Source organism: Nilaparvata lugens, chromosome 1, assembly GCF_014356525.2.
Source record: "Nilaparvata lugens isolate BPH chromosome 1, ASM1435652v1, whole genome shotgun sequence".
Taxonomy (NCBI): Eukaryota; Metazoa; Arthropoda; class Insecta; order Hemiptera; family Delphacidae; genus Nilaparvata; species Nilaparvata lugens.
In genome coordinates, this window is record NC_052504.1 from 4,569,426 (window position 1) to 4,596,714 (window position 27,289).

Consider the following 27,289-nt stretch of genomic DNA (forward strand, 5'->3'; position numbering starts at 1 on the left):
TACTTCTGAATAGGGTGAGTGGTAGGCTTACCTGTACAACGTTGGTGCGGTCAAGACAGTCGATGCAGTTGGTGCGGAAGACACCTGTTTGCCGACAGATGATGCCCTGGCGGTCGAGCCAGCAAAAGCCAAAGTCGTGCAGCACCTGACTCAGCTCACTCACCAGCACTGACACGTTCTCAAAGTGCATACCGCGACTGCAATCCAAACACCACATTCAATCATCAAATCCAAAACAGTACAATCTATGATATTATACAGAGTGTTTCAGAAGTAGTATCGAACATTCTAGGGTATTGTTTCTGGATGATAGGAGACTACAAATGGCTCCATATGGCCATCTTGCTGATTTTACAATGTTTTTCAGATGACTTTGTTTGTCATGGTCATGCATGCAGTACGAAAAGAGTTAATTTCTCTGTTATTCTGTGACCAATCTTGACAAATAAGGTATCCTTGAAATCTTGATAAAATTTGCTAACTTTTTGGTCTCTTGTAAATTTTTTTTAAGTGTACAGTTTTCGTAACATTTCGTTCTTGAGATAAAAATTCCTAAGTGAAAAAAAAAACAAAATGGCAGCTATAAGGATAACCACTGAGTTTTGGATACTTTAAATATGACATTATTGTAGTCGATCCTATCATCCAGGAACAATACCCTAGAATGTTCGACACTACTTCTGAAACACTCTGTATAATTGATAAAAATAAGCACATGCATACTAGAATTCCAATTAACACATAAATATTATGTATTTTCTTGTTTAGGCCCACTTGTATTTACATAGAAATTTAAGTACCCTTTTTAAAATGAATTTTTTATTTTTCAGAGTCATCTCAATTCATTTACAAGTGAAAGAACAAAATGAATTTAGTTAAAACATGTTCTGGAAAATAAAAGATAAATGTTGAAAAAAGTACTATGATTTATTTTTTATTCTGAGCTCGGCATTTAGTTCTACACTTTAGAACTAGACTTTAGGTCTAGAAGTTCTAGACTTAAAACAGCTGGAGTCATAAAATTGGCTTTCCGAAACGGGGCGTAGTCGCAGTTTTTATGAAAATCTATATTTTCTCATTTCTATAATTGGAAACGTTTTTTCTTGACGAAATAAAACATTCCTAAATAATTCAAAATAGCTGAAACTTTACACTATTTTCTCTTTATTCTATTTTGTGTTCAGTTTTCTAGTTTTTAGAAATTTAATTTAAACGTGGACTGCGACTACGCCCCGTTTCGGAAAGCCAATTTTCTGACTCCAGCTGTTCAAAGTCTAGAACTTAGCTAAATCCCGAGCTCGGAAACCGGCCCTTAGTGTTTCAAATGATTCGTTTCTTCAAGCAAACTATCATTCGATGTGTGAATAGTATTATTTTTTTTGACCGACTGGGTGACTAGGTTCACTAATAATAAACATAAAGCGGCTCTACACTGACCAGTACTCGTGGAAGTCGAATGTGGCATAGAGCAGCTGTGGACTGTTGAGGTGTAACACATGCTGAGTGTATGCGTCCCATATGACTCGCTCCTTGCCCGCCTGCTCGACTAGGTTCACAATGCAGACGGGACCGTAGCAGGCTGTCTCGTCCTCAAAGTGTTTGGCGAACGCAAGCCTCGTCTCTGCTTCACCTATCAAGTAACAAACAATACAGGATGTTGGATACAAGTTTTCATTTCCAAATATATACATGAATTGTTATTGTTTTTGGAGGGACGAATTCAAGGATCCAAAGGTTCAAAGAGCCCCACACGTAAACCGAAGCTTATTGTGTTCCCAAGTAGTATGTTAGTTAGGCAAACCAATACCTATGTCCTTTACAAGAACCAAGAGTTTTTCCCTATACTAACATCCCATTCACCACCTGGCTGCAATCCTTTTCGCGATCCAGTGTGATATGCTGGGCAGTCTCTTCAGACTGATTAGTCCTCGTGACCTACGTGAGTTTCACTCCTGGCCTTCTTTGTAGGTCCTTCCGCTGAAGAAGGGGCGACCAAGTTCCCTCTAGGGCGCCCGGCCACCCTTGACTCAGCCTGTTGACCCACATTTGTGCCTGGTTTTTCACCAATCACTGGTCTCTTGTGTTTTTTTTTCTTTTTGCCCCTCCGAAACTTCGCAGGGTCAAAAGCCTCACCTCTCCCAAGAAGTTTTGCCTAAATGGCCGCCTTTCTTTGAGCAGCGGTGAGTTTTGGCCTCTCCACCCACAAACTCGTGACCTACGTGACCTACCACTCCTGGCCTTTTCCGGGAACAAAAAGAAGTCCGGTGGTGCCATATCCGGGCTGTAAGGAGGATGTGGCAACGTTACCCTCGACTGTTTAGCCAACTGCTTGGTGACGAGCAGGCAAGTGTACGACGGAGCATTGTCGTGATGGAGGATCCACGAATCGGCAATCTCCGGACGGATTCGATGAACCCGGGCGGTTAGTCGACGGAGCACCTCTCAGTAGTAATGGTCGTTTACAGTTTGACCGGGTGGCACAAAATCTTTGTGAACGGGCAGTACTACAGAGAGGTGCTCCGTCGACTAACCGCCCGGGTTCATCGAATCCGTCCGGGGATTGCCGATTCGTGGATCCTCCATCACGACAATGCTCCGTCGCACACCTGCCTGCTCGTCACCAAACAGTCGAGGGTAACGTTGCCACATCCTCCTTACAGCCCATTTCTAGGGAGCGTTCAGGGATTGGAAAATCCGGTATCATCGTGTTATCGACTCCAATGGGGACTACTTTGAAGATATCTAATGAAAAATTGTACATATTTTGCCAATAAAAAATTTCCTGTGGTCAGTCCGGTTACTTATTATACAGACCCTGTAATTTAAACCTTCAATGAGCCTAACGACTGTCATACTTCAGTCGGGACCAACAATTTAACGTGCCCATCCAATAACACGGGAGTGACCTGATCAAAACCTTTTGGCTATAAGCGGGTTTGAACCAGGATCTCTAGGCTGCTACGCAAGCACTCTATCCACTAGACCACGGATCACTCCGTACAACATGAATCTCAATATGAAAGAAATTCACTCAATACAATAATTGGAGTACAACAAAAGGTGTGCTAGCAAATATTGCATTCCATTCAACAAATGAATGCCAACAGAAGAAGGAGCAGAAGAAAATGAAGAAGAAGACAGGAAAAGAAGGATGAGGAGAAGAAGACGGAGGAGGAGAGGACAAGAGAAGAAGAGGACAGAAGTAGGAGGAGGCGGGGGAGGAGGAGCAGGAGACGAAGAAGGAGACAGGAGAAGAAGAAGATAGTAGAAATAGAAGATGGAGAAGAAGAAGAAAAAGAAAACGGGACAGGGGAAGAAGAATATAGTAAAAGTAAAAGAATGAGAGAAAGATAAAAAAGAAGCCAGCTTGTAGTGACCTTTGTCGATCCTAGGCGGCGGCCGATATTTGTAGCCAGGTTGCGACCAGTAGACGGGCACGGAGCCGCGCACCTGCGTGAAGGCGGTGGAATGGTGACCGAACCAGACCAGCTGCTCTGTCTCCACATAGTTGGCGCATCGCCCCGCCTCGTCCAGGCCGCGTCGCTTGTAGCGAGTGCCCGCCCGGTGTCTACTGCGTCGGCTCACCAACGATATCGTCAGCGTCTGCAATAAAATTGCAAAGTTATTGGTGCATCATCACTCAAATACAGCTTGATATTTCAAAATAATGAAAACCATCACCAAATTAAAACTTGCTTGCTGGTGCGAAATATACTATTATCTACGACCATGTTACAATAAGTACATTCAGTCTCGTAAGAGCTTCCTTTTAGTAATGAATTCTCAAAACTATACTATAATCCTCACATTCTGCAATGGTTTCTACATTACAGTACAGTTCCTCGACCAATCACAATGCAGGATTATCCACGAACAGTGTCGCAAATGGGATTGCTGAACTGAAATCAGCTGTTCCGAACATTATCTCCTGTTTTAAGCTTCTATCCTGTAAAACCAGCATGTAAATCAAATCCATTCTCATATATCTATTAAATTTGATAAGCGAAACTATTAGTTGGCATCATAACCAAAGGTTTCTGTAGTGAAAGAAATCGATTAGAGTATTATGCAACCACTGATTGTAAAAGCTGTGTTGGTTTCAAACTAACTTAGTTGAATGTTTGTTTAATTCAATTATCTTGAATTCAATATAATTATTTTGAAATGTGTGAGTTGGTGACTAATAATTTTGCGTTCTATTGTCATAAATTTTCAAAATTTTGATCATAGTAAACTGTTGATTTTCTTCTTTCCAGTGAAAATTTATAAATTGAATGATTGTGCATATGACTTCAATTTGTAATCATAAAGTTTCAGATTATAAGTTTTTGGTAACTCCTTCTGGTACCTTCAAATTGTATTTCTAAATCTATATATAGAGATAATAGCGATTCACACAATGCTATTTCAATTATTTACCATATAGGCTAGTAAGTTGATTTCTAACCTAACATTCAGGTACCGTAGTCTACTGTTTGAGAGATAACAGATAAAATAGTGTATTCAAAAGTTTTATGTGGTCTTTAAAGCACTCGTGAGATGTTCAAGACACGCGTTCGCACTGTTGATTTCAAGTGAACATTTATAAATTGAATGATTGTGTATATGGCCTCAATTTGAAATCATAAAGTTTCAGATTAGAAATTTTTGGCAACTCCTTCTGATTAATTCAAATTGTATTTTTAAATCTATGTAAAGAGGTAATAGCAATTCACACAATGTTATTTAAATCATTTTCCATATAGGGAAGTTATTTGATTTCTAACCTAACAAGTCAGCAATGTGATTCCGTACTGTACTTTTCTTGGGTGGTTGTAGATAAAATAGTGTATAAACCAGTTTTATATGGTCTTTAAAGCAATCGCTACGCTCGCTCACTTGTGTCAAACTCGTGCGTTAAAGACACTCATAACTACTATTAAAGCCTGGTTTTCACTAGTAGAGTTAGTAGTCGAGTAACTGGCATACAAACTCTACTGAGCTAACTCTACTTATACTTTTTGTGTAGTTGAGAAGTTGATGTTGTGGTAATTATACATATTGAATGAAAAAGACTAAGAAATTGTCGAAAACCACAGATTTATTGATACTTGGAAAGACCGGTTTCACCATTATTCAACCATTTAAAATTTGATAACCATTATCAACCATTTGATAAACAGTTTATCAGAGATTGACAATGGTGTAATAACCGAAACCGGTCTTTCCAAGTATCAATAAATCTGTGGTTTTTGACAATTTCTTAGTCTTTTTCATTCAATAAATCTACTTACTTGGTCGAGTAACTGTTTTCACTAGAATTGAGAATAGTAGGTAAAGTGTGCTGTCCTAGTGAACAGAACTAACCTTAAAATGCCAATACTTTTTAATAAATTTACTCTTGAACACTTATTAACACTAATAAATTAATACTTTTTAATGAATAACAATACTTCTTAAACTTGATAGTGGTAGAGTAGAGTGAGAAGCGGTGGTGGGGGAAGGCAAGTGGTAGAGTACTATCCCACTCTACTCTACTAAAAACTAGTACTCTACCATGACTCTACTCTACCATGAACGTTTTCATTGGGAGAGTTCACAAGATGGTTAGTACTTGCTCAGGGAACTCTAACACTAACTCTACTAATGGAAACCAGGCTTAAAGGACTACTTTCAATTGTTTTAAGCGTTCAATAAATACTGAAAGTGAATACGCACTGACCTCGTACTTGGGTGCGTACATGGATATGTGGTAGGGGTCGAAGCCAACCTCCAGTTGACATGTTTCAATCTGCACAAAGCCCTGAATAATTGGAAGAATCCAGTAGTCGGCCAACGGGTTCTGAAACAATCGCAAATAACTATCATCGATTCTGGAAATAGATTTATCTACGGCCCTGTTATAACATTAAAAAAACATAATCAATCCCATATCACGTGTCTTTTCGCGATGGATTTTCAAAACTATACTATAATGAGGTCATAATTCAATGACTTTCGCATTAAGTTCATTTGTCAATCACTGAATAAAAAAAACACACAGTAAATCCATACCTATAGTGAGGTCCACGTTATAATGGCAGTGTTTGATTAGCAATTGTATTACTATCCTTGTCCATCATTCAACAGAGCGGATAGCGCTATCTCTTTCTCGCTTTGCTCGGTTGCCTGATCGTTTTTAGCAATGTAGAAATATAAATAACAAAATATATTATCTTGATTTAGATAACTCATTATAAAATCATTGAAAAATATAATTTCTTGCTAGATAGAATATAATTGATTATTTTAAACAAGAATGAACAGTTAATATTACATCAATAAACCGGTATCAGTTACCCTCCATAGAAGGCATTGGAAAGACAGAGGATCGGCAAAGTTGTTCTCCTATCTTTCTCCACTGCCATTATAACGTGGACCTTACTATAGTTATACATGAGCTTTTGTATCCTTCGCCCTTATAATAATTTACGGGTTACATTGAGGCCAAATTGACGAATTTAATTCTGATCCATTTTGCAATGGATCACGGGATTGTGTCATGACCTGTATTTATAGACCTTGGTTTAATCTGGTGGTGTTGTGCCAGCAAATGATTATACTTATTTTATTTGAATGATCTATTATCATAATTTCTTCAAGTAACGCCGACAGTATGCCACTCACATTGAGCTGAATGATATCCCTGAGCATGTGCTTGTTCCAGAAGAACCGGTCGTCGACCGTGTGCCAAGTGGGGTGTGGTGAAGGTTCCCCACCTTCACCGCGACCCCCCTGCCGCTGCATGCTGTTGGTGAGGTCCCCCGGCTGCCCCCCTGCACCCCCCACCACGCTGAAGTAGAACGAGTCGGTGTCGGCGAACATGCGCTGTACTTCGTCTAGTATGCGTCGCTCATGGCGTTCGGCTGTACTGTTTTTAGCCGCCGTCGCCCCTCCGCCGCCATTACCGCTGCCTTTCACCTGTGCCGCCAAATTCAAACTCATCAGATTTAAAACTTTCACAAAAAAATAGCTTAGCAGAGTAGAGGGCCTTATTAAATAAGTCATATGTATGGATGATTGATGCCTTCCACCTTTATTAGTTTTACAATTTTCAAAAAAAAAAAAAAATAGCATAGCAGAGTAGAGGGCCACATACAATCATATTTATGCATGGATGATTAAAATTAGAAATCATTAGTTTTACAATTTTCAAAAAAAATTAATATAAATAAATAAATAACAGCAGAGCAGAGCAAAGATTCAAGGTTTTAGGCCCGCCGCAAAGTAGACCCACGCTAATCCACGAAAAGCAACCCACGCCTGTTTTGTAAACCATTGCTGTAGAATTATTCATAATCAATCAGCTGACAAGTAGATTATTCATTGCATGTATTACACAAATGTCTAGAGAAGCCTAGCAATGGTTTAAAAAACATCCCACGGCGTGGGTTGCTTTTCGTGGATTAGCGTGGGTCTACTTTGCGGCGGGCCTTAAGGTTTGTAATGGGTCAAGATTATTTTCTACCTGTAGTGAACAGGGCAACAGGTTGTTGGAAAGATTCAGCTATTGTTCCTCTAGTGAGATTCTCGTTATAATGGCAGTGAAGAAAGATAGGAGAGCAACGTTGACGATCCTCTGTCATGTTAATGCCTTCTATAGACGGTAGTTGATACAGGTTTATTGATGTAATATTAACTGTTCATTCTCGTTTAAAATAATCAATTATATTTTATTAAGCTAGAAATTATATTTTCAATAGTTGCCAGATCGTCTTTTAACAATGTAAAATTAATAATTAACATAATATTTCATCTTAATTATGAAATTATTGAAAAATATAATTTCTAGCTTAATAGAATATAACTGATTATTTTAAACGAGAATGAACAGTTAATATTACATCAATAAACCTGTATCAGCTACCGTCTATAGAAGGCATTGACAAGACAGAGGATCGGCTACGTTTTTCTCCTATCTTTCACCACTGCCATTACAAAGTGGAAGTTAAATGCGTTCAAGTCTGTACACAGCTTCAAGAATGAATGAATACCTGTGAGGTAGCTAGAGCAGCCGCCTGCTGAGTGGTGTTCTTGATGGAGCTAGTGGCTGACTTGATGCTGCCCCAAGTCTTTGCCAACTGACCACCGCCGCCATCTCTGTGTGACGTCAGCGGCGCCAAATTCGAAATCTGCGAAGTCAGTCCTATGCCTGCGCCGCATCTTCCGTGCTTCTTGCAAGGCCTGAAATAATCGACAGCACGTTAATTGTCGGTACCGGCTGATTTTAAACAGTCGTGAGGCCCACTTAAAATACATATACATAATAATTATAACACACATATTATAAAAGAGGTAATATCGTTATAGCTACTTGGCGAGGAGGAACGTTCCGTCAGGGACTCCCCACAAATAAATAGAAACGAGTAGAAGAGAAAATCTTCTTGCCGAATAAATTGTAATTGATTAGTTATTTTAAACAAGAATGAACAGTTGATATTACATGAGATATACCGGTATCGGCTATCCTCTATAGAAGGCAGTGACAAGGCAGAGAATCTGCAACGCTGTTCTTCTTATCTTTCTCCTCTGCCATTAAAACGTGGACCTCACTATAGTGGGTATCAAAATTGGGATTAAAATTATCACTATCAACCTATTGAACTACATGCGTGTATTAAACTATAGACCTCATACAAATACAGTAATAGACTGGCTTCTCCACACATCTGTGTAATCACTTGTCAGCTGATTTATGATGAATATATAAAAGCGAAATGGCACTCACTCACTCACTCACTCGCATAACTGAAAATCTACCGGACCAAAAACGTTCAAATTTGGTAGGTATGTTCAGTTGGCCCTTTAGAGGCGCACTAAGAAATCTTTTGGCAATATTTTAACTCCAAGGGTTGTTTTTAAGGGTTTAAAGTTAGTCTTTTAGCATGTATATTCTTCTTCTCCCAATCTCTTAATTATAATTGAAATTTCCATATCATATGTTACTATAGAACTATAATCTAGATAGAGTACCTCTTCGAAACAGTTGTTAACTGGCAACTAAATTAATAATTTTGTCAGGTTGGCATTAAGTTGAGTTGACTTTGTTAGGTTGGCACCAAGTTGAAGATTTAAATGCATTCATCGCTGAAAAATTGATTGGGCACTGCTACTTCAATCCTGGGAATACTATATTACTAGCCGTCAGGCTCGCTTCGCTCGCCATATCCGTTTAGCCAGACGTTTAGTCTGGACCCCCGACTAGATTGTTCTAACATATGATAAAAATGCTCAAATGAAAAATGCAGGCGAGCGAAGCGAGCCTGCTGATCCCAATCTTGGACGATCCAGTCGGGGGTCCAGGGGGCGGAGCCCCCTGGCTAGACGGATATGGCGAGCGAAGCGAGCCTGACGGCTAGTGATGAATAATCCTATAGTCTGATTTTTACTCTAATATTGGCGTATGAAGGAGGCTTCTTTTTCCTTTTATATTATCCTTGAAATGCAAAATTTCCAAAAACCTTGTATATACGTCGACGCGCAATTTAAAAATGAACATACCTGTCAAATTTCATGAAAATCTATTACCTCGTTTCGCCGTAAATGCGCAACATATAAATATATAAACATTTAAACATTACGAGAAATGCCAAACCGTCGACTCGAATCTGAGACCTCACTTCGTTCGGTCAATTAAGCGAGCAATTTATGTATATTTTTATATTTGGTTATTTATATTTATTCATGGTTATTAATGTCCAACGGATCTCGAAACGGCTCTAACGATTTCCACGAAATTTGGAAAATAGTAGGTTTATGATATAAAAATTCGATTGCACTAGGTCTCATCCCTGGGAAAACTCGCTGAACGACATTAAAAGGATAATTCATCCTTGGAAAAACAGCTGAGAATTTCGTCGTCTGTGGATGATAAAAAAGTGAGAGAGATGCACTCGGTCTGTGGAGAATCAAAATATCTCATCCCCGAAATTCATAAGCTGACGTATAGCCAGCTGGAAAATATAAACACGATTATTTTCAAGAATTGTGTTCTGTTTATCATTAAAAAAAAAGAAAATTCGTATGGCTTTTGTTGGTGGGGAGTCCCTTGCGGGAAGTTACCACCGCCTGAATATATAATTTAAGCCGTCAATGGGCCTTACGACTGTCATACTTCAGCCGGGACCGACAGTTTAACATTAAATAAAAATAACGAGCCAAGCTCGGTGCCCAGATATTTGTATATTTATTGAAAACGTCTATTGCAATTGATTTTATTCAATGGCAATAAAATTATTCGTATTCTTCTTATCTTCTTCTTCCTCTACCTCTTCATCATCCTCCTCTTTCTCAACTTCTTCATCCTCCTCCTCCTATTTAAAAATATATTGTAAAGGATTTTGTAAAGTTCTAGTGAACCACTAACCTGGAATACTGTATATGTCTATAGTGAGGTCCACTTTATAATGGCAGTGGAGAAAGATAGGAGAAGAACGTCAGTCCTCAACTGTCGGAGTACATCACTGTCGCTTCTATGTTTTTTCAAGAGTCCTCAACTGTCGATGTCTTCGTTTGACATCGACCCGCTCGACTTGTCCTGTCGTGAGTGCCACCCTAAGGACTAGGACCACAGAGTTATTTGCGTTTCAAGCGGCATTCTATTGATAGGTCTTGGAAGTACGGCAGAATCATCAAGTTTAATCAAGTTTGAAGTTTCAGTATTCCAAATGATTCGTTTCTTCAGTCGAACTCTCATTTGACGTGTGAATGGTGTTCTTTTTCTGACTGACTGGGTGACTAGGTTTACTATAGTGAGGTCCACGTTGCAATGGCAGTGGAGAAAGATAGGAGAACAACGTTTCCGATCCTCAGTCTTGTCATTGCCTTCTATAGACGGTGGCTGATACAGGTTTATTGATGCAATATAAACTGTTTATTCTCGTTTAAAGTAATCGAATTATATTTTATTAGACAAAAAATTATATTTTTCAATAATTTCATTATGAATTTTCAAAATAAGGATGAAACATTTTGTTAATTAATTATAAATTCTACATTGTTAGATGACGATCTGGCAACAGAGCAAAGCGAGAAAGAGATAGCGCTATCCGCTTTGCTGAATGATAGACAAGGATAGCAATACCATTGCTAATCAAACACTGCCATTATAACGTAGACCTCACTATTGTGAACTAGTGACTGACCTGAGTCCAAGCTCCGCGCACACATCAGCTGTGCCCTGAATGTTTAGCACAGCGACTGCACACACTTTGTGCACCGTGCCAATCAGCGGCAGTCGGCCGACACAGGCTGTGCTCTTGATGAGCACCAATCTGGCAACACTGCCCACCTCCAGGCGACCCACCACGCCGTAGAACACTCCCACACACTCGGGATCGCCTGCGTTCGCCAGCTCCCATCCTGCAACACAACCAATCAAACAATCAATCAATACCACACACTCGAGATCGCCTGCGTTCGCCAGCTCCCAGACTACAACCCAACCAATCAATCAAATCAAATAATAGACACATACTCCAAATCCAGAAGTCGGCAATATGTTTGAGAATTCATACGTTCAAGCTTCAGACAGTACTTCAAAGAAATGGAAATTCTCCCTCTACCAAGCTTGTATATCCTGGAAGCAGTATGTGTTACATAAATAAGAACCGGCCAGAATGAATTCTTTGATACTTGCAGATATCCCACTGGAAACGCAGCTGCGCCGTGGTCGTCACTCTGTAGATAATCTTCTAGCGAGTAGTATGGATTGGCTAACAGATAGCTCGTGAATGCTTCCTTGAATCTGTACCCTCTCTCTATCCTTCTAATGCTATCCGGAACCTTCTTACATATTTTTGAGCTGAGGAATTTAGGCCCAAAAAAATATTTTTGGCTAGGTTTGATGTCACCTGCTCTACGTGGATCATCTGTGTTTGGCGAGTGTTATGCTGATGGATTTCCTTATTACTCACAAACAAGTCAGGCTTCCTCTTCACCATCAGAAGAGGTCGATTCCAGAATGAACATTGCTGGCAAAGTCAATATATTAAATTGTTGGAATAGCGGTGTACAATGTGCTAGATTCAATTCATAACTGGCGCACAATTAGAAACAAGACATATATGGAAGAGTTGCGAGATGATATGTCTAGTCCATATGTTGGCCCAGCCAGGTTACCCAACGTAGGCAAATGAAAGCCAGCGCTAGCAAATCACCCATCTACACACTTGCGCTCGTACATTGGCCTTCCTTGGGCCATGATGTAGATGCATCAATACAAACAGTAACACTACATAATTCTGAAAGAGAAGTAAAGAATGCTGGGATTCGACTGTAAAACAAATTACCAGCTATTATGAGATAACAACATCAAAATTTAAACCAACTTATTATAATTTATTGACACATCTGGCTGCTGGCAGTCGCAGCCATGTATTATTTTGATGATTTGATAGAAATCAGCTGTTCTTTTTGGATATGGCAAGCCATAGTTCAAAACTAGACGCTGTGAGCAGCACAATACATAGTCGATTCACCGACCTCAACCTTTCTCTAAAAACAGTATCTGCACGCAACCAAAGTGGATTTATAAATTCTCGGTTGTTGAGTTTGGTCGACATTTCCGAAGGCATAACCAAATTAACATATATAATGGTGAATATTTTTGTTATAAAATGATATGTTTGTAACATGTAGATACACGTATTCTCCACCAAGACCAGTGGTAGGATGCGGGGCATAATTCAATTTTTATCAAGGTTTATAGAAAAAACAAACTTTGATTTTGCTTGCTTTTTAGTTGCGCCAAGTGGCTATTGATGGAACTACCTTTCACTATAGAATGCATGCTCCAACACGTGGGTGTTTGTGTGATGCGTGCGTGCTAGGTAGGTGTAATTTGTGTTCGAATAGTGAAGTGAGACATGTTGTGACATTTCTGTTCCTGCTCAAATTTTTCATTGAAACTGAAAAGGTTTATTTATAGTATATCTTTCAGGTGTTTCAATTTTGATATTAGTTAAGTTGTCTTATCCAAATTTATCAAAATAAATTATGAATTGATATTATAAGTAAATACTTGGGTAGCTCTTGCCGCGGATTCTGTCATGATTGAGGTTAGTTTTTCTTTCAGACTTTCAAACTGTTTTTGCTCAGATATAAAATCAATTAAACTTACTCTTTTCCATAACTGAATAATTATAATTCAATTTATAACAATTATTAAAGGAAGATTTTTACATTTTGTACACCAATATATGTAGTTTTTTTAAGCTCATGAATCGTTTTTGTATTACATATAATATTAGTTTTAAATTTAACGTGTTTCAAATCTTTTAGGGCCAAGCCACATGAAGCGTTTTTGCACTGGCAGCGGACGAGTCGGCAGGTTAGGGATGTCTTTGATAGGCTATTTTTCAGGTGATTCCCGAACATCAACACTACCAGCTGATAATTATAGTCCGTACAAAATTACTTCTGACTTTGAGGAAAATGCGGCGCAGAGAAATGGATCAGCCAATTACAGTGATCAATAGAGTCATAGGTAGAAGCGCAGTTGCTAATTTGCAGGCGTCTGACTGCTTCCAGACAGGAAACTTTGCATGTGTAGCATGAGTACATGAACAGTCACTAGGTCAGCAGGAACCAGGAACTTCAAAACGGCAACATCGCGCCTCTGTATCCCTCCCGCTATATGATTTCTCTGCTGCGCATGTCCATCCTAAGTAAGAAGTTATTTTGTACAGAGTATAGAAAATTGGAGAGCTTCCTGCCCTGATGACTCGTCCGCCTCCAGTGCAAAAAAGATTCTTGTGGCTTGATCCTTATGCCGGCGTTCTACTCTCTCACCGAACTCGTATGAATGATGTCTATGACGATAGTGTGGATCTGTGAATGATTTATGTTCAACGTAACTTACTTAGTTATTAACTTCTTACTTCCGATGTCTTCACCACGGTCCAAGAAGTGGGGAATTGTCAATATTATCAAACGATCTCCTAATCAGGTTCGTCAGTACTCACTACACTCTTCTCTCCTTCTCGCGATTCGGTGACAAGAGATTCGGTAAAACTTGGTGAGAGTAGGCTATAGCGGAGTAATTGGGCTAACTATTTAGAGTGTAGCAAAAGCATTAGTGTTATTTCAATATTTTACTTCCGGTCACCTGTGGGTCGCCAGAGAGTAATCATTAGAGGACGAGTGTAGAGCACACTGGGACACCAGGATTGGCTGGCAGGCTGGTGACTCAAGTGAGGAACCATTCTGGTTCCCAAAAGCTGGTGACCCAAGTGAGACCCCAGCCTGGTTCCCAAAATCTGGTGACCCAAGTGAGACCCCAGCCTGGTTCACAAAATCTGGTGAATAGTCACCAGAATCTGACAACACTATATGATGAGCGCAATACAATCATATGCCCCCTCGACTCGATCAGACTCTTGGCAATCAACTAGTTGCCGATGCTAGTGGCCGAATGTGATACAATTGGTCATGCTTTTTGGAATTACAACATTGTTCCTTATCATATAAAGGTTTTTTCTTGTCTTAACAGGTAAACACTGTCAATTTAAAGAATTGTGGAGGTGTGGGAAACAGTAATGATGAAAGTCATGTTGTCAACGAGTATATTTCCAACAACATCAAGGATGAAATAGAGATTGACGAAAAACCATTTCAGTTTCCCATGGAGGATATTCCTTGTAATATTGCTGTTGGTTCAGTAAAGCATATTCAGGTCAGTTTTATTATCTCTTTATCTGTACGGTACAGATTCTATTAATTTTTATGTTCATTAAGTTATCTATAGTATGATAAAGGAAAGAATTGGCTTATGTACCTTAGACCAGATATAGAATTATATAGATATTCTATATCTGGTCTAAGGCTTATACACGTACGTGATAGGAAGTTCACGTCACATCTGAATCATCACGTCATCATAATCATCACGTCTGAACTACTGGACTGATTGACTTGAAATTTTCCATATTGATTCTTAATTTACCGAGGATGGTTATAGGTCTATTTTTAATTCTTCAAGATTACACTCTGTCAAGTATTCAGTTTGTCAAGTTTCAAAATAGACCCTATCAATCCATGTGTGATAAAATGTTCATAATATTTCATACCTAGCTCATTTTAAGTCCACAAAATCAGCAATGAGGATTATGAGGGTAGCAGGTAGTGAGTGAATAAAGTGTTGATATGCAATAGGTCTTGCAATACCTGGTAATACATTGTTTTATGTACATTAATAAGTAACTGATAAATTTGAAAGCATGATTTATTTTTCGATAGTAGATTCTTCTTGAAAAGATGTCATATTTATTTTCATGTATTTTCCATTATAGAATGAAGATGTAAACGTTGGTGTTGCCAATATTAACTTTAAAGCTGAAGATGTGAAGAATAAGATAGATATCAATGAAGGAATTCGCATAAAAGAGGAACTCGAATTCGTTAAGAAAGAGTTCTTGAATGAAGATGCAGTGGACCCACTCCTACCAAAGGTAATTCATATTTCTTTGGTGATTATCTTTGCAGTATGTGTATTTTCAGTTTATTTCGCTCTTGTATGTTATTAGTTATTAGGTACACTGTTATTGAAATTGATAAGTATAAGAATTCAACCACTGCGCAGTAGTGACGATCGTTTCGCCATATTGTGTTGGCATCTTCAGACTTGTTGTCCGAATTTACGGCATTTCAATCTTGTCTAGTGGGTAATTACACATTTGAAACTGTGAGTGACTTCACCTATCAGGGATTTAATGTGGCAGATGATAATGATGAAATGAAATAAGTGATGTTACAGCTGTGATAAGTTCTAAATAGTGTGTTTGTCTTTTCGGTCTCAAAATTTTATAGTTTTTTCAAAGTTTGGAATTTTCCAATTAATTGTGATTAATTTAATTCAATCTAGAAGTATTTTTTAGTTTAAGAGTGATTTTTGTGTGTTCTGAATTTTAAATTAAGTGTGTAATTGAAGAATGTTAAGTGATAACCTAGCTACATTTGGACTGTTGTATAAATTAGAATTGGAACAGTTTTGGGCGTATAAGCCTGTGGTACTTTTCTGTAAGTACCACATTTTCATTAATTAAATGAATGAAAGGATTAAGCATGGCAAACCGCACTTTCTTCTCTCTGCTGAAAATATTCAAATCCAGGAATGTCCACAGAAAAACCAAAGTCAGACTTGTAAAACTATAGTCCGTACAGTAGTGAGGTGTGGGCACTAACATGTAGGGCTGCACACACTCTGAATAGCTGGGAAAGAAGAATGCTACGGAGGATATATGGAGCTGTAAATGAGGAAGGAGTTTGGCGAATAAGAAACAATGCTGAGTTGGCGCAACTCTATAAGGAGCCACCCCTATTCATGTACATTAGGTTGAAGCGCTTGCAATGGGCAAGTCATGTAGAGCGCATGCCAGATATGAGGACCCCCCAAAAAACGTATGTTTCCATGAAATGTAATTTTTTCAAATACTGACTATTGGAGAATTGTGTCTTGTGAAAGGTTCAGAATGCCTGGGGATACTCCCCTCTATATTACTATTCGTGTTAAAAATAACCTTGTTGATAAAATTTCTGTGTTTATTTTCATAGGTAGAAGCCGACAATTTCCATGAAAACGAATCACTGCAGGAGGAGAAAGAAAAGGATGGCAAAGAAGAAGGAGAAGAAGCAAAACAAGATGATGATGATGATGATTTCTCTGATCACATCAAGGATGAAATAGAGATTGACGAAAAACCATTTCAGTTTCCCATGAAGGATATTCCTCGTAATATTGCTGTTGGTTCAGTAAAGCATAATATTCAGGTCAGTTTTATTATCTCTTTATCTGTACGGTACAGATTCTATAAATTTTTATGTTCATTAAGTTATCTATAGTATAATAAAGGAAAGTATTGGCTTATACCTTAGACCAGATATAGATATTCTATAGGAGGAGGAGGGTGGCCAGAGAGAATTTGAGGCATATTTGGAAGGTTTCAAAGTTCATTGGGATTTCGCAACCAGGTTGTCACGGTATGGTAGAGCCAAAAAAGGAAAGTTGATATGTTTTCGAGAAAACTGCGAATTTATGGCTTTGAGAAAAGAGGGTAACACAGAAATCATAGAAATAAATAAGAACGATAGGAAAATATTTATCGCACCTATATACTTGAGGGTCGGAAGAGGAATGGGGGAGGGATTACAATTCACTGTGGGATTTCCTTGTAGCATGGGAGGATACCAGTAATCTAATAGTAATGGGAGGGTAGGTAGATCCCAGACTATCCCACTGGAAGTCCTCCAAAATAAAAATAAATTTAAATGTGTTAGAAACTCAAGGATCAATTGAGTAATCGTAAAGGAGAAAAAATCATAGAATTATGTGAGGAATTGCTCGCAGCTGAATAATTTGCCACGAGAGCCCGAAAACGCAATGACTATACTGAACAATCTTATTTACAAATCAACAGTCAAAATCCGGCAAATACATATAAGGCTAAACAATATATTATTGCTTTTTTATTCTCTCAACTTCGGCTGATGGCAGAAAATGCCAAGATAAATGAACTAAATGAACACTTATTGATATCATCAAGAGATACTTATAATTTATTTATTGTTTTATCTACTTCGTATTATATACATTTAATATCAATACTGCTATAATATTGTCATGCACATAAAGTTCTTTTCTTCCTTTCTATATCTGGTCTTAGGCTTATGCACGTACGGGATAGGAAGTCACATCTGAATCATCACGTCATCATAATCATTGCGTCTGAACTACTGGACTGATTGACTTGAAATTTTGCATATTGATTCTTAATTTACCGAGGATGGTTATAGGTCTATTTTTAATTCTTCAAGATTACACCCCGTCAAGTTTTCAGTTCGTCAAGTTTCAAAATAGACCCTATCAATCCATGTGTGATAAAATGTTCATAATATTTCATACCTAGCTCATTTTAAGTCCACAAAATCAGCAAGGAAGGGTTAAGAGAGTAGCAGGTAGTGAGTGAATAAAGTGTTGATATGCAATAGGTCTTGCAATACCTGGTAATACTTTGTTTTATGTGAATAAATAAGTAACTGATAAATCTGAAAGCATGGTTTACTTTTCGATAGTAGATTCTTCTTGAAGAATCAATATTTATTTTCATGTATTTTCCATTATAGAATGAAGATGTAATTGTTGATGATGCCAATATTAACTGCAAAGCTGAAAATGTGAAGAATAAGATAGATATCAATGAAGGAATTCGCATAAAAGAGGAACTCGCATTCGTCAAGAAAGAGTTCTTGAATGAAGATGCAGTGGACCCACTCCTACCAAAGGTAATTCATATTTCTTTGATGATTATCTTTGCAGTATGTGTATTTTCAGTATATTTCGCTCTTGTATGGTATTAGTTATTAGGTACACTGCTATTGAAATTAATAAGTATAATTATTCATCCACTGTGAAGTAGTGACGATCGTTTCGCCATATTGTGATGCAAGAGATATACTTCATGTGAGAAATTGGAGGGCGGAGGCAAGGGATCGAGATGGTTGGAGAGGCAAGATTGAGGAGGCCAGGGCTCGATTTGGGATATAGGGCCATCGAAGAAGAAGAAGAATCTTGTCAGCCACGGTCCTGTTGCATGATAAATTATAAGCAAATTTGTTAGTAATTTAATTTCCTATTTCAATAATCAGGTGACTACTAATATTATCAGTTTGTATTTTCTCATGCATAAGGCTCCAGATACCGAAGTTAATGTTTTTTACATTCAAGTTTCAAAAACAGTAGCCTTTATTATATTTTATTTTTGCATTATTTTGGACAGTGGAAAGAACGGTGGATCAACAATACCACAAAATCAATCATCACATTCCTGTATATTTACTGATTTGTTACTGATTTCCCATTCACCAATATCATGATAAATAGCATTCTCCAACAACATTTTGTTTGTTATCAAGTAGTCGAGTTGTATTAATTTAGTTATTTTTTCCCTGTTCTAGACTGAGCCTGTTGAACCCTATGGTATTAGCAATTCTCAAATGGATAGTGACGAATTCAAACACTGTGAGTAATACTGCAATCTATTATTGTATCTATTGTACCCTAAACCTCATTGTACCGTACAGTTCATTTCTTTTTTATTTATTTCATTTCATCCACTGACCTGCAAAAGGGGTATATGGATTTGTCAAGTTTATACAACAATAAAATGTGTGCTATCCTCTTAAACCTCCTACTTGAGATTTGTAATGCTCATTGAACTCCTCCACTGAATATGCACCAATTGACAACAGCTCCCTTCTCAATATAATTCTGAATTTCCTACCTGATAATTTTTCCAAGTGAGATGGCAACAGGTTGTACATTCGAATACCTGAGCTCCGTACACCTCGCTCATACAAGCTACTCCGGTGCGCATCCTCTCTCAAGTTACTTCTGTATCTGGTCGAGTATCCATAAAATGCTTCACCTGTGTTGAATTCGTGATTATGTTTTGTGATGAAGCAGATTGTTTCAAAAATATATATGCTTGGGAGTGGAAGAATTTCAAGATCTCTGAAGTAGGGCCGACAACTTGTTCGTATTGATTCCCCAATCATCACCATCAAGGTCCACTTCTGCATTCTGAACACCTCAAAACACCACTAGAATTTTCCCAGAAAATAATTCCGTAGGTTAGGTTAGGAGTGAGTGGAACACAGAGAAATAAACGCTTCTAAGAGCAGTCGAATCCAGGATAGCTTTTAGGTTTCTCAGAACAAAAATTGCAGAATTAATTCAATTTTTCAGGCATTCCAGATGAGGTCTTCATGTAAGGCCAGAGTCAATCAATCACCACTCCTAGCACTCTTATCTCATTTAGTGAATCTATATTTTGGTCATTGACTTTCAAACCACCTGCTTTTGTTGTCTGGAAAGTTATTTCTTTCGTTTTATCTCAATTCAAAAGTAACATGTTAGCAGATAGCAATTTTTCTAATTTGATAATTGCTGCTTTGCTATCTTCTTCTGCATCGGACGGCCTGTTGCTTTTCAGTAGGATACTAACATCGTCGGCAATTAAAACATTTTACAATGGCTCAAGGTAATTAGACTAAGACCCGCCGCAAAGTAGACCCATGCTAATCCACTAAAAGCAACCCACGCTGTGGGATGTTTTGTAAACCATTGCTAGGCTTTTCCAGACATACAGAGTGGGTGAAAAGTCCAAGAACGGCTTAATATCTCATACACAAAGGTAATTTGATGGTGGGTGAGATTGGGGATCCTACTCAAATTGAAAATACTACCTTACTAAGACTTTTAAAATATGGTCCACCATCTTGGTTCCGCCATATTGAATGCAACTTTATTTTTTAAATGAATGAATTATAAAGAAAAAATGAATGGTGAAAACAGCATATCGATATCTCAAACCGTTCAGAAGATATTCACATTATTAATCAATATCATTCATATCAGAAGAAATACATTAGTGGTATTGATAATGTGAATATCTTCTGAACGGTTTGAGATATCGATATGCGTTTTTCGCCATTCATTTTTTCATGAAATTCTGCATCGAAATCATGTATCACATGACCACCTTCCTATTGAAAAAATAAAGTTGCATTGAAAATAGCAGATCCAGGATGGTGGACAATATTTTTAAAGTCATAGTAAAGTAATATTTTTAATTTGAGTAGGATCCCCAATCTCACCCACCATCAAATTACCTTCGTGTATGAGATAACAAGTCATTCTCGGATTTTTTTCTTTCCTTTCTGCTTTGAATAGTATTGATTAGTAATGTGAATATCTTCTAAACGGTTTGAGATATCGATAAGCGGTTTTCGCCATTCTTTTTTCTAGAAATTTCGTATCAAAATCATGTATCGCATGACCACCTTTCCATTAAAAAAAATTAAGTTACATTCAAGATGGCGGACCAGATTTTTGAAGTCATAGTAAAGTAGTATTTTCAATTTGAGAGGGATCCCTAACCACACCCACCGTCAAATAACCTTTGTGTATGAGATAGTAAGCCGTTCTCGGACTTTTCACCCACTCTGTATGTGTAATACATGTAATGAATAATCAACTTGTCAGCTGATTGATCATGAATAATTCTATAGCAATGGTTTACAAAACATCCCACGGCGTGGTTTGCTTTTCGTAGATAAGCGTGGGTTTACTTTGCGGCGGGCCTAATAGTTAGGGTGACTTTCATTTTGTCTTAATTTCAATTGTGCTAGAAACAACTGATCATCTGCGTTTATCATCCAAAATTCATATCATACTCTTATATTGTGTTTATGTTAGAACAATACAAATATTATAAAGGTTATTTTCTAATTTTGTAGGCTAGAGAAATTGAAACTAGCCGAACTGAGATCCTCCCAAAAGTTGGTTTAAGTGGGTTATTAGCTACCCATTTCATTCTTGTGTTTTTCCATTGTATTTTTATTGTGTCACAATCATTTCTATCAATGCCATGCCGAACCAACTGGCAATGTAGGTCATTAGGTTCTAACTGTACTCTGAATGAAGCAAGTTGTGACTTGAGCTTCCAGTCAACCAAGTATTGGCTTTGAAAGATTGTGTGGAATAAAGGCTTGCTCATGAAAACTCATATGTGACTGAATAATCTATTCAGTGTGACATTGTGGCATGGTAGTTTTTTCTGATTGAATATTCAAGTCAGTCACATAGGCTTCCGTGGAAAAGTCCCAATGATTTCACACAATTGGTGATGCTCCTATTTGGGTCGGCTGGAAACTCAAGTCTCAACTTTTTCTTCACTCTCTATGAAAAATTACTATTTATTAATCTATCACATTTATTGACAATCCCAAATCACCACATTATACAATAATATGATTGGAAGAAGACAATAGGCATAGCCCAAAACATTATGAGTACAACCATAGAGAAACAATAGCGTAAGTAGATATCCCATGGTATAGGGCATTTATGTCGCAACTTTTACTGTTATCTCAAGCCGATTACTGTTGATTATTGTCGAATTTTACTGTTTTGTTGGGGTGAGAGTGTATGAACGACACAGTATGAGAGACTACCAGTGTCACACAGCTTCACGGGAAAGAATTACATGAACTATCGGCTTGAGATAACAGTAAGAGTTGCGACATAAACGCCCTATACCATGGGATATCTACTTACGCTATTGTTTCTCTATGGTACAACACAGTACTGTTCGCAACAGAAATCAGTTGGTAGCAGAAATCACATATCATGATATTATTTATGTCAAATGGATCTCGAAAACGGCTCTAACGATTTTCACGAAATTTGGAACATAGTAGGTTTATGATATAAAAATTCGATTGCACTAGGTCTCATCCCTGGGAAAACTTGCTGAAGGACATGAAAAGGATAATTCATCCTTGGAAAAACAGATGATAATATCATTGTCTGTCAATAACAGAAGATACGTGTGCCTGTGTGGGAGATCAGCTGTGTAATCAATCAGCTTACCGTATCTCGCGACAGATCTAGAAATTTTAATAGACTCGATCAAAATAATCTGATTTGTTGACATGACATATTCAAAGTTGATCATTATTTTACAGTTTAAGTGATTAGTGAGTGTTATTTTGGAAACAATCTAAATTAGAAATTTCTGTTTTCAAATATTTGGACTGAAAATTGGACCTGAATTCAAGTGTATGGAACATAACCTAATTTTTATACCATTTATAGTGTATGTATCAAAATTCGGGGAAGAAACAGTTTTGGGCTGTGCCTGTTAGTCCTTCCCCAATCATATTGAAGAATTGTGTTCTTTTATCAATAAATGAATAACGAGCGAAGCTTGGTGCCCCAATATTTATTTTTAAAAAGGGATCTTGTTAGTTTTGACAGTCATATAATTTTTTTTCCTATACTATTCCACTTGTTATTCAATTTGGTTTGGAAACAATCTAAATTAGAAATTTTCTGTTTTCAAATATTTGGACTGAAAATTGGACCTGAATTCAAGTGTATGGAACATAACCTACTTTTTGTACCATTTATAGTGTATGTATCAAAATTCGGGGAAGAAACAGTTTTGGGCTGTGCCTGTTAGTCCTTCCCCAATTATCTTAAAGAATTGTGTTCTGTTTGTCAATAAATGAATAACGAGCGAAGCTTGGTGTCCCAATATTTATTTTTAAAAAAGGGATATTGTTAGTTTTGACAGTCATATTTTTTCTATACTATTTCGCTTGTTAGGTACTATAGTAAACCACTACCACCTCAATTTTCGATTTTTTGGAACATGTGACTTTTGACTTCAGCCCCCTCAACTGATCTAAAGGCTTTCTACTAGGGCTGACTTTCTAACTGAACCTACTATGCAACTTTGCCATTTTTGAGAGCCACAGATGCATTCTATTGGAGGTTGCTATGATCTAGTTAGACTCTCTAGACTTTCTGATCATTTTATTAAGTGTTGTTTATGTTTTTTCTATTTTTTAGTTGGCCATGTGGCAGTTGTAAGTCTATGCAGATTGGAAGATTTAGCCTCAGATGTTGGACAGTCCTTGGAAGCTCAATCGTCCAATCAAGATTACGAACCATTAGTTGAAGGAGGTAAGTTATAGTTTTTCAGAGAGGCTTTCAAAAATTCAACTTTCCTGGCCAAGAAATTAGTACTGCATCCCAAGTATTTCAAGTGGGAAATCAAATACTTTACAATTTTCTACTCCCTTTGTATTTTATGTACATACTAGCTTACCCGGCGAAATTCGTACCGCCAAAAAGTCAATGTATCTCATGTCACGCTTAACTTTATTTAGTGAATCATGAAATTCATCTGACAATCAATATTTTTATTCACATCTCAATACGGACTTCCTATGTGCTAAAAACTACCGTTATAATACCATTAATCAATTTTATCACAGAGTGACCTGTTTATCACAGCTGGTAAGTTCATATGCTAAATCATATTATCATAACATGATCTTGAATCATGATGATCTTCCCGATCTACATTTCTAGTTTTCAATTTAGAAAACATAGGTCTGTAAATGGATTAAAATATAATAATTATTAGCCCCCCTATTAAAATTTCTGGTCAGAAACCATCCCCAATATTCACACAACATATTCCCAAAGTTTCATGCCGTTCTGTCAAGTAGTTTTTGAGTTTATAGGGAACAAACAAACTAACACACAAACAGACATTCATTTTTATATCGATTTTCCAATTCTTGTATCTTGGATTAGTTGGAGTTATGGTTTGCAGTGTGACAAAACTACCTCCACTCGTATGTTTGTAGGTAGTACGTTTTTGCTTACAAACACCTGTATATACAGCTGACCTCGATTCACATTTATGGTGTGATTTGCATTCAACATAAGGGTGTGATCACATAGAATTCTTAATGTGTACAAGTGAATGCTTGTTTATGCATGACCAAGCGTGCTGATGAGAAAGAAAATCAGGAAAGAGCGATCGGAACACTCAATTGACTAATTATTGTAATGAAACCCCACCTTGAAGGGTGAAGACAGTCCAGTGAGGTTGAATTTACTGGCCAGTTGCATCAGTGCCTTCTAGTTACCATCACTCAATAGAAGGCAGTGACAAGTTGGCACTTGATGAAAATGAACTTAGCCTACATCCTTGATGTCGGAATATTTTAATAGTTTAGTGGTTTTAGTTGAGTTATTGTTGTATATCTTTATTATTTGTGTAGTGGAAACTAATGCATGCAAATCACAGTGGAAGGTACTTGTATGAAATCTCAGACTCAGCAACCCCTTGTCTATGAAATATTGTACATAGGTAGCTCATATATGAGAATGTGAATAGGGTATTTGCATGAAACCCCAGACTTGAGAAGCCTTTTTTAGGAACTGTCATCTTTGTACCATAACAGCATTTTGATTCAATAAACTATCACTGGAAAAAATCATTCAATGAAGATAAACTATAGAATACATTGTGTGTTTATATTTCAATGTTGCAGAATCTAGTAACAGTTCAGAAGGAAGGCTGCAGTTGAGCTGTTTGAGAAAGTATCGCATCAATAGATCAGAGAGAGGAGGAGATGCTGCCACCATTCAAAAGTCCAAGCACAGGAACATCAAAGCCTATCATTGCAGCAGGTGTAAGTTCACTTGCCTGACAAAGGCTCGACTGGAAGACCACCAACAGAGTCACGGAAAGGAAAAGCATGTATGTTCAGTTTGTGAATACATGACGCAAGATTCTTCTCTATTTGCAATACATTCCAAGGTTCATGAACTTGGAAAGCCACCTTACAAGTGTGATATATGTGATTATATAACCATAGAAAAATCAAAGTTCATAATACACTGTAGAAGGCACACTGGAGAGAAGCCCTTCACTTGTGGCATATGTAATTTTAAGTTTATTGTAAAATCGAGTTTAGTGGCACATATTGCAAAACATACTGGAATAAAACCTTATGAGTGCAAAAAATGTAATTACAAAGCCACCACCAGACAATCTTTGAAATTACACATTGAACGGATTCATCTCAGACAGATTCAAAAAAAGAACTTCTGTTGTAGTCAGTGTGATTCAGCATTTCTTTACCGGTCAGATTTGTTAGACCATGAAAGGTGCATTCATGAAGGGGGTGAGGAAATGCTCTACAGCTGTAAAATGTGCAAATTTAAATGTAAAAGGATGAGAAGTTTGTATTTTCACGAGAGAATTCATACTGAAAAGAAAACATTGAGTTGTAATGAGTGCAGTTTCAAGTGTTCCAAGCCCAGCAAACTGAATGAACATAAAAGAATACATAGTGGAGAAAAGCCTTACAATTGTAACGTGTGCCAATATACAGCTGCCAGGAAAGCACATTTGAAATTGCATATTAGAACTCATACCAAAGAAAAGCCTTACTGCTGTGATCAATGTGACTACAGGGCTGCATCTTCATGTGGTCTGTCAAATCATAATAGAACTCATTGTCCTACTGGTGAAAAACGTTTCGAATGTGAACATAAAAAAACTCATAGTCCTACTGGTGGGAAGCCTTTCACATGTGATAATTGTGGTTACAAATGCAATACTTTAGTCAATTTAAAAACTCATATTAGAACTCACACTGGTGAAAAACCGTTTAAATGTGATATTTGTGATTACAAGAGTGCACAGTCATCCACTTTGAAAAATCATGTTCGAATTCATCACACTGGTGAAAAACCGTTTAAATGTGATATTTGTGATTACAAGAGTGCACAGTCATCCTCTTTGAAAAAACATGTTCGAACTCATCACACTGGTGAGAAACCATTTAAATGTGTTATTTGTGACTACCAGAGTTCAGATTCGTCAACTTTGAAAAAACATGTTCGAACTCATCACACTGGTGAAAAACCGTTCAAGTGTGATTTTTGTAATTACAGGAGTGCACAGTCATCCAATTTGAAAAGACATGTTCGAATTCATCACACTGGTGAAAAAACGTTCAAGTGTGATTTTTGTAATTACAAGAGTGCACAGTCATCCAATTTGAAAAAACATGTTCGAACTCATCACACTGGTGAAAAACCGTTCAAGTGTGATTTTTGTAATTACAGGAGTGCACACTCATCCTCTTTGAAAGTTCATATTAGAACTCATACTGGTGAAAGACCATTCAGATGTGATAGCTGTGACTACCAGGGTGCAGTACTATCCAATTTAAAAATGCATAAAAGAAAGCATCACAAAACATAATTATGAGCTTTCACATAGTGGGCTTACCCTAATAATAGAATTTCAGTTTTATAAAATTCCCGCCAAATCCTGCAGGTGGACCAGAAATATTAATTTGCTTCTTTGTTTTGTAGCTATAAAATTATAGCAAAAATCATCTGTGCCATTCTTTTAGCTATAAAATTTCGAAATAGAATTACCTCAATTTTGGCTCCAATTTCAATGTGAAGGTATATTAGGGCTGTCAATTTACAGTAGGCTACCTACTGAATCGATGAAAACCCTCTGATGTTAATTTGTATGTTCGTCAAAAATAAGTTCCGCTATGGTGTAGTATGGTCTACTCGTGAATTGAAAATATTTATTTTTCTTAATTTATTGTCATTATACTAAGATCCAAAGTACTAAATAAATTGTCCACCCCATTAAGTCTGCTATAGAGAACACATTTTTCTAAAAGAATGTACCGTATTTAATAATTGGAATGGAAATAATAATAGAGCCAAATTCATATTCAAGTCACCTTTTACCTATAAAGGAATATAGACCGATTACAAACGTTAATTATAATAAAACATATAGTTCAATTCAACTGAGCTGCAGTGATATTTCATCTTGGTAACTACTGGACTTCTACTTCATGATTAATGCTAGTT

The 27,289-nt window shown here is 37.3% G+C and overlaps 2 protein-coding genes across 7 annotated transcripts in view; one reads left to right on the forward strand and one right to left on the reverse strand.

Moving 5' to 3' along the window:
* Positions 1-11,470, reverse strand: part of LOC111050257 (phosphatidylinositide phosphatase SAC2) — a gene marked incomplete at its 5' end in the record, with an annotated part of 54,679 nt that extends 43,209 nt beyond the window's left edge. Inside the window, 7 exon segments of the mRNA XM_039432986.1 lie at positions 32-197; positions 1,438-1,630; positions 3,378-3,603; positions 5,702-5,821; positions 6,646-6,939; positions 8,013-8,202; positions 11,163-11,470. Of these exon segments, the coding sequence (XP_039288920.1) occupies positions 32-197; positions 1,438-1,630; positions 3,378-3,603; positions 5,702-5,821; positions 6,646-6,939; positions 8,013-8,202; positions 11,163-11,470 (1,497 nt within the window).
* A 1,369-nt stretch (positions 11,471-12,839) lies between these two features.
* LOC120348849 (zinc finger protein 271-like) lies at positions 12,840-26,686 on the forward strand. Of its 6 annotated transcripts, XM_039428340.1 has the most exons (8): positions 12,843-13,076; positions 14,510-14,692; positions 15,309-15,467; positions 16,570-16,785; positions 18,139-18,297; positions 18,970-19,033; positions 23,432-23,545; positions 24,931-26,686. In XM_039428340.1, exons 1-8 carry the CDS (start codon positions 13,068-13,070, stop codon positions 26,652-26,654), a joined length of 2,628 nt encoding a protein of 875 aa, XP_039284274.1. In that variant the 5' UTR covers positions 12,843-13,067; the 3' UTR covers positions 26,655-26,686. The 6 variants fall into 6 exon arrangements, 5 of the variants coding, with proteins under 5 accessions (XP_039284282.1, XP_039284298.1, XP_039284291.1 ...); XM_039428348.1 differs by lacking the exon at positions 15,309-15,467 and having other exon boundaries at positions 12,840-13,076; XM_039428357.1 differs by lacking the exon at positions 16,570-16,785 and having other exon boundaries at positions 12,841-13,076.
* The last annotated feature ends 603 nt before the right edge of the window (positions 26,687-27,289 follow it).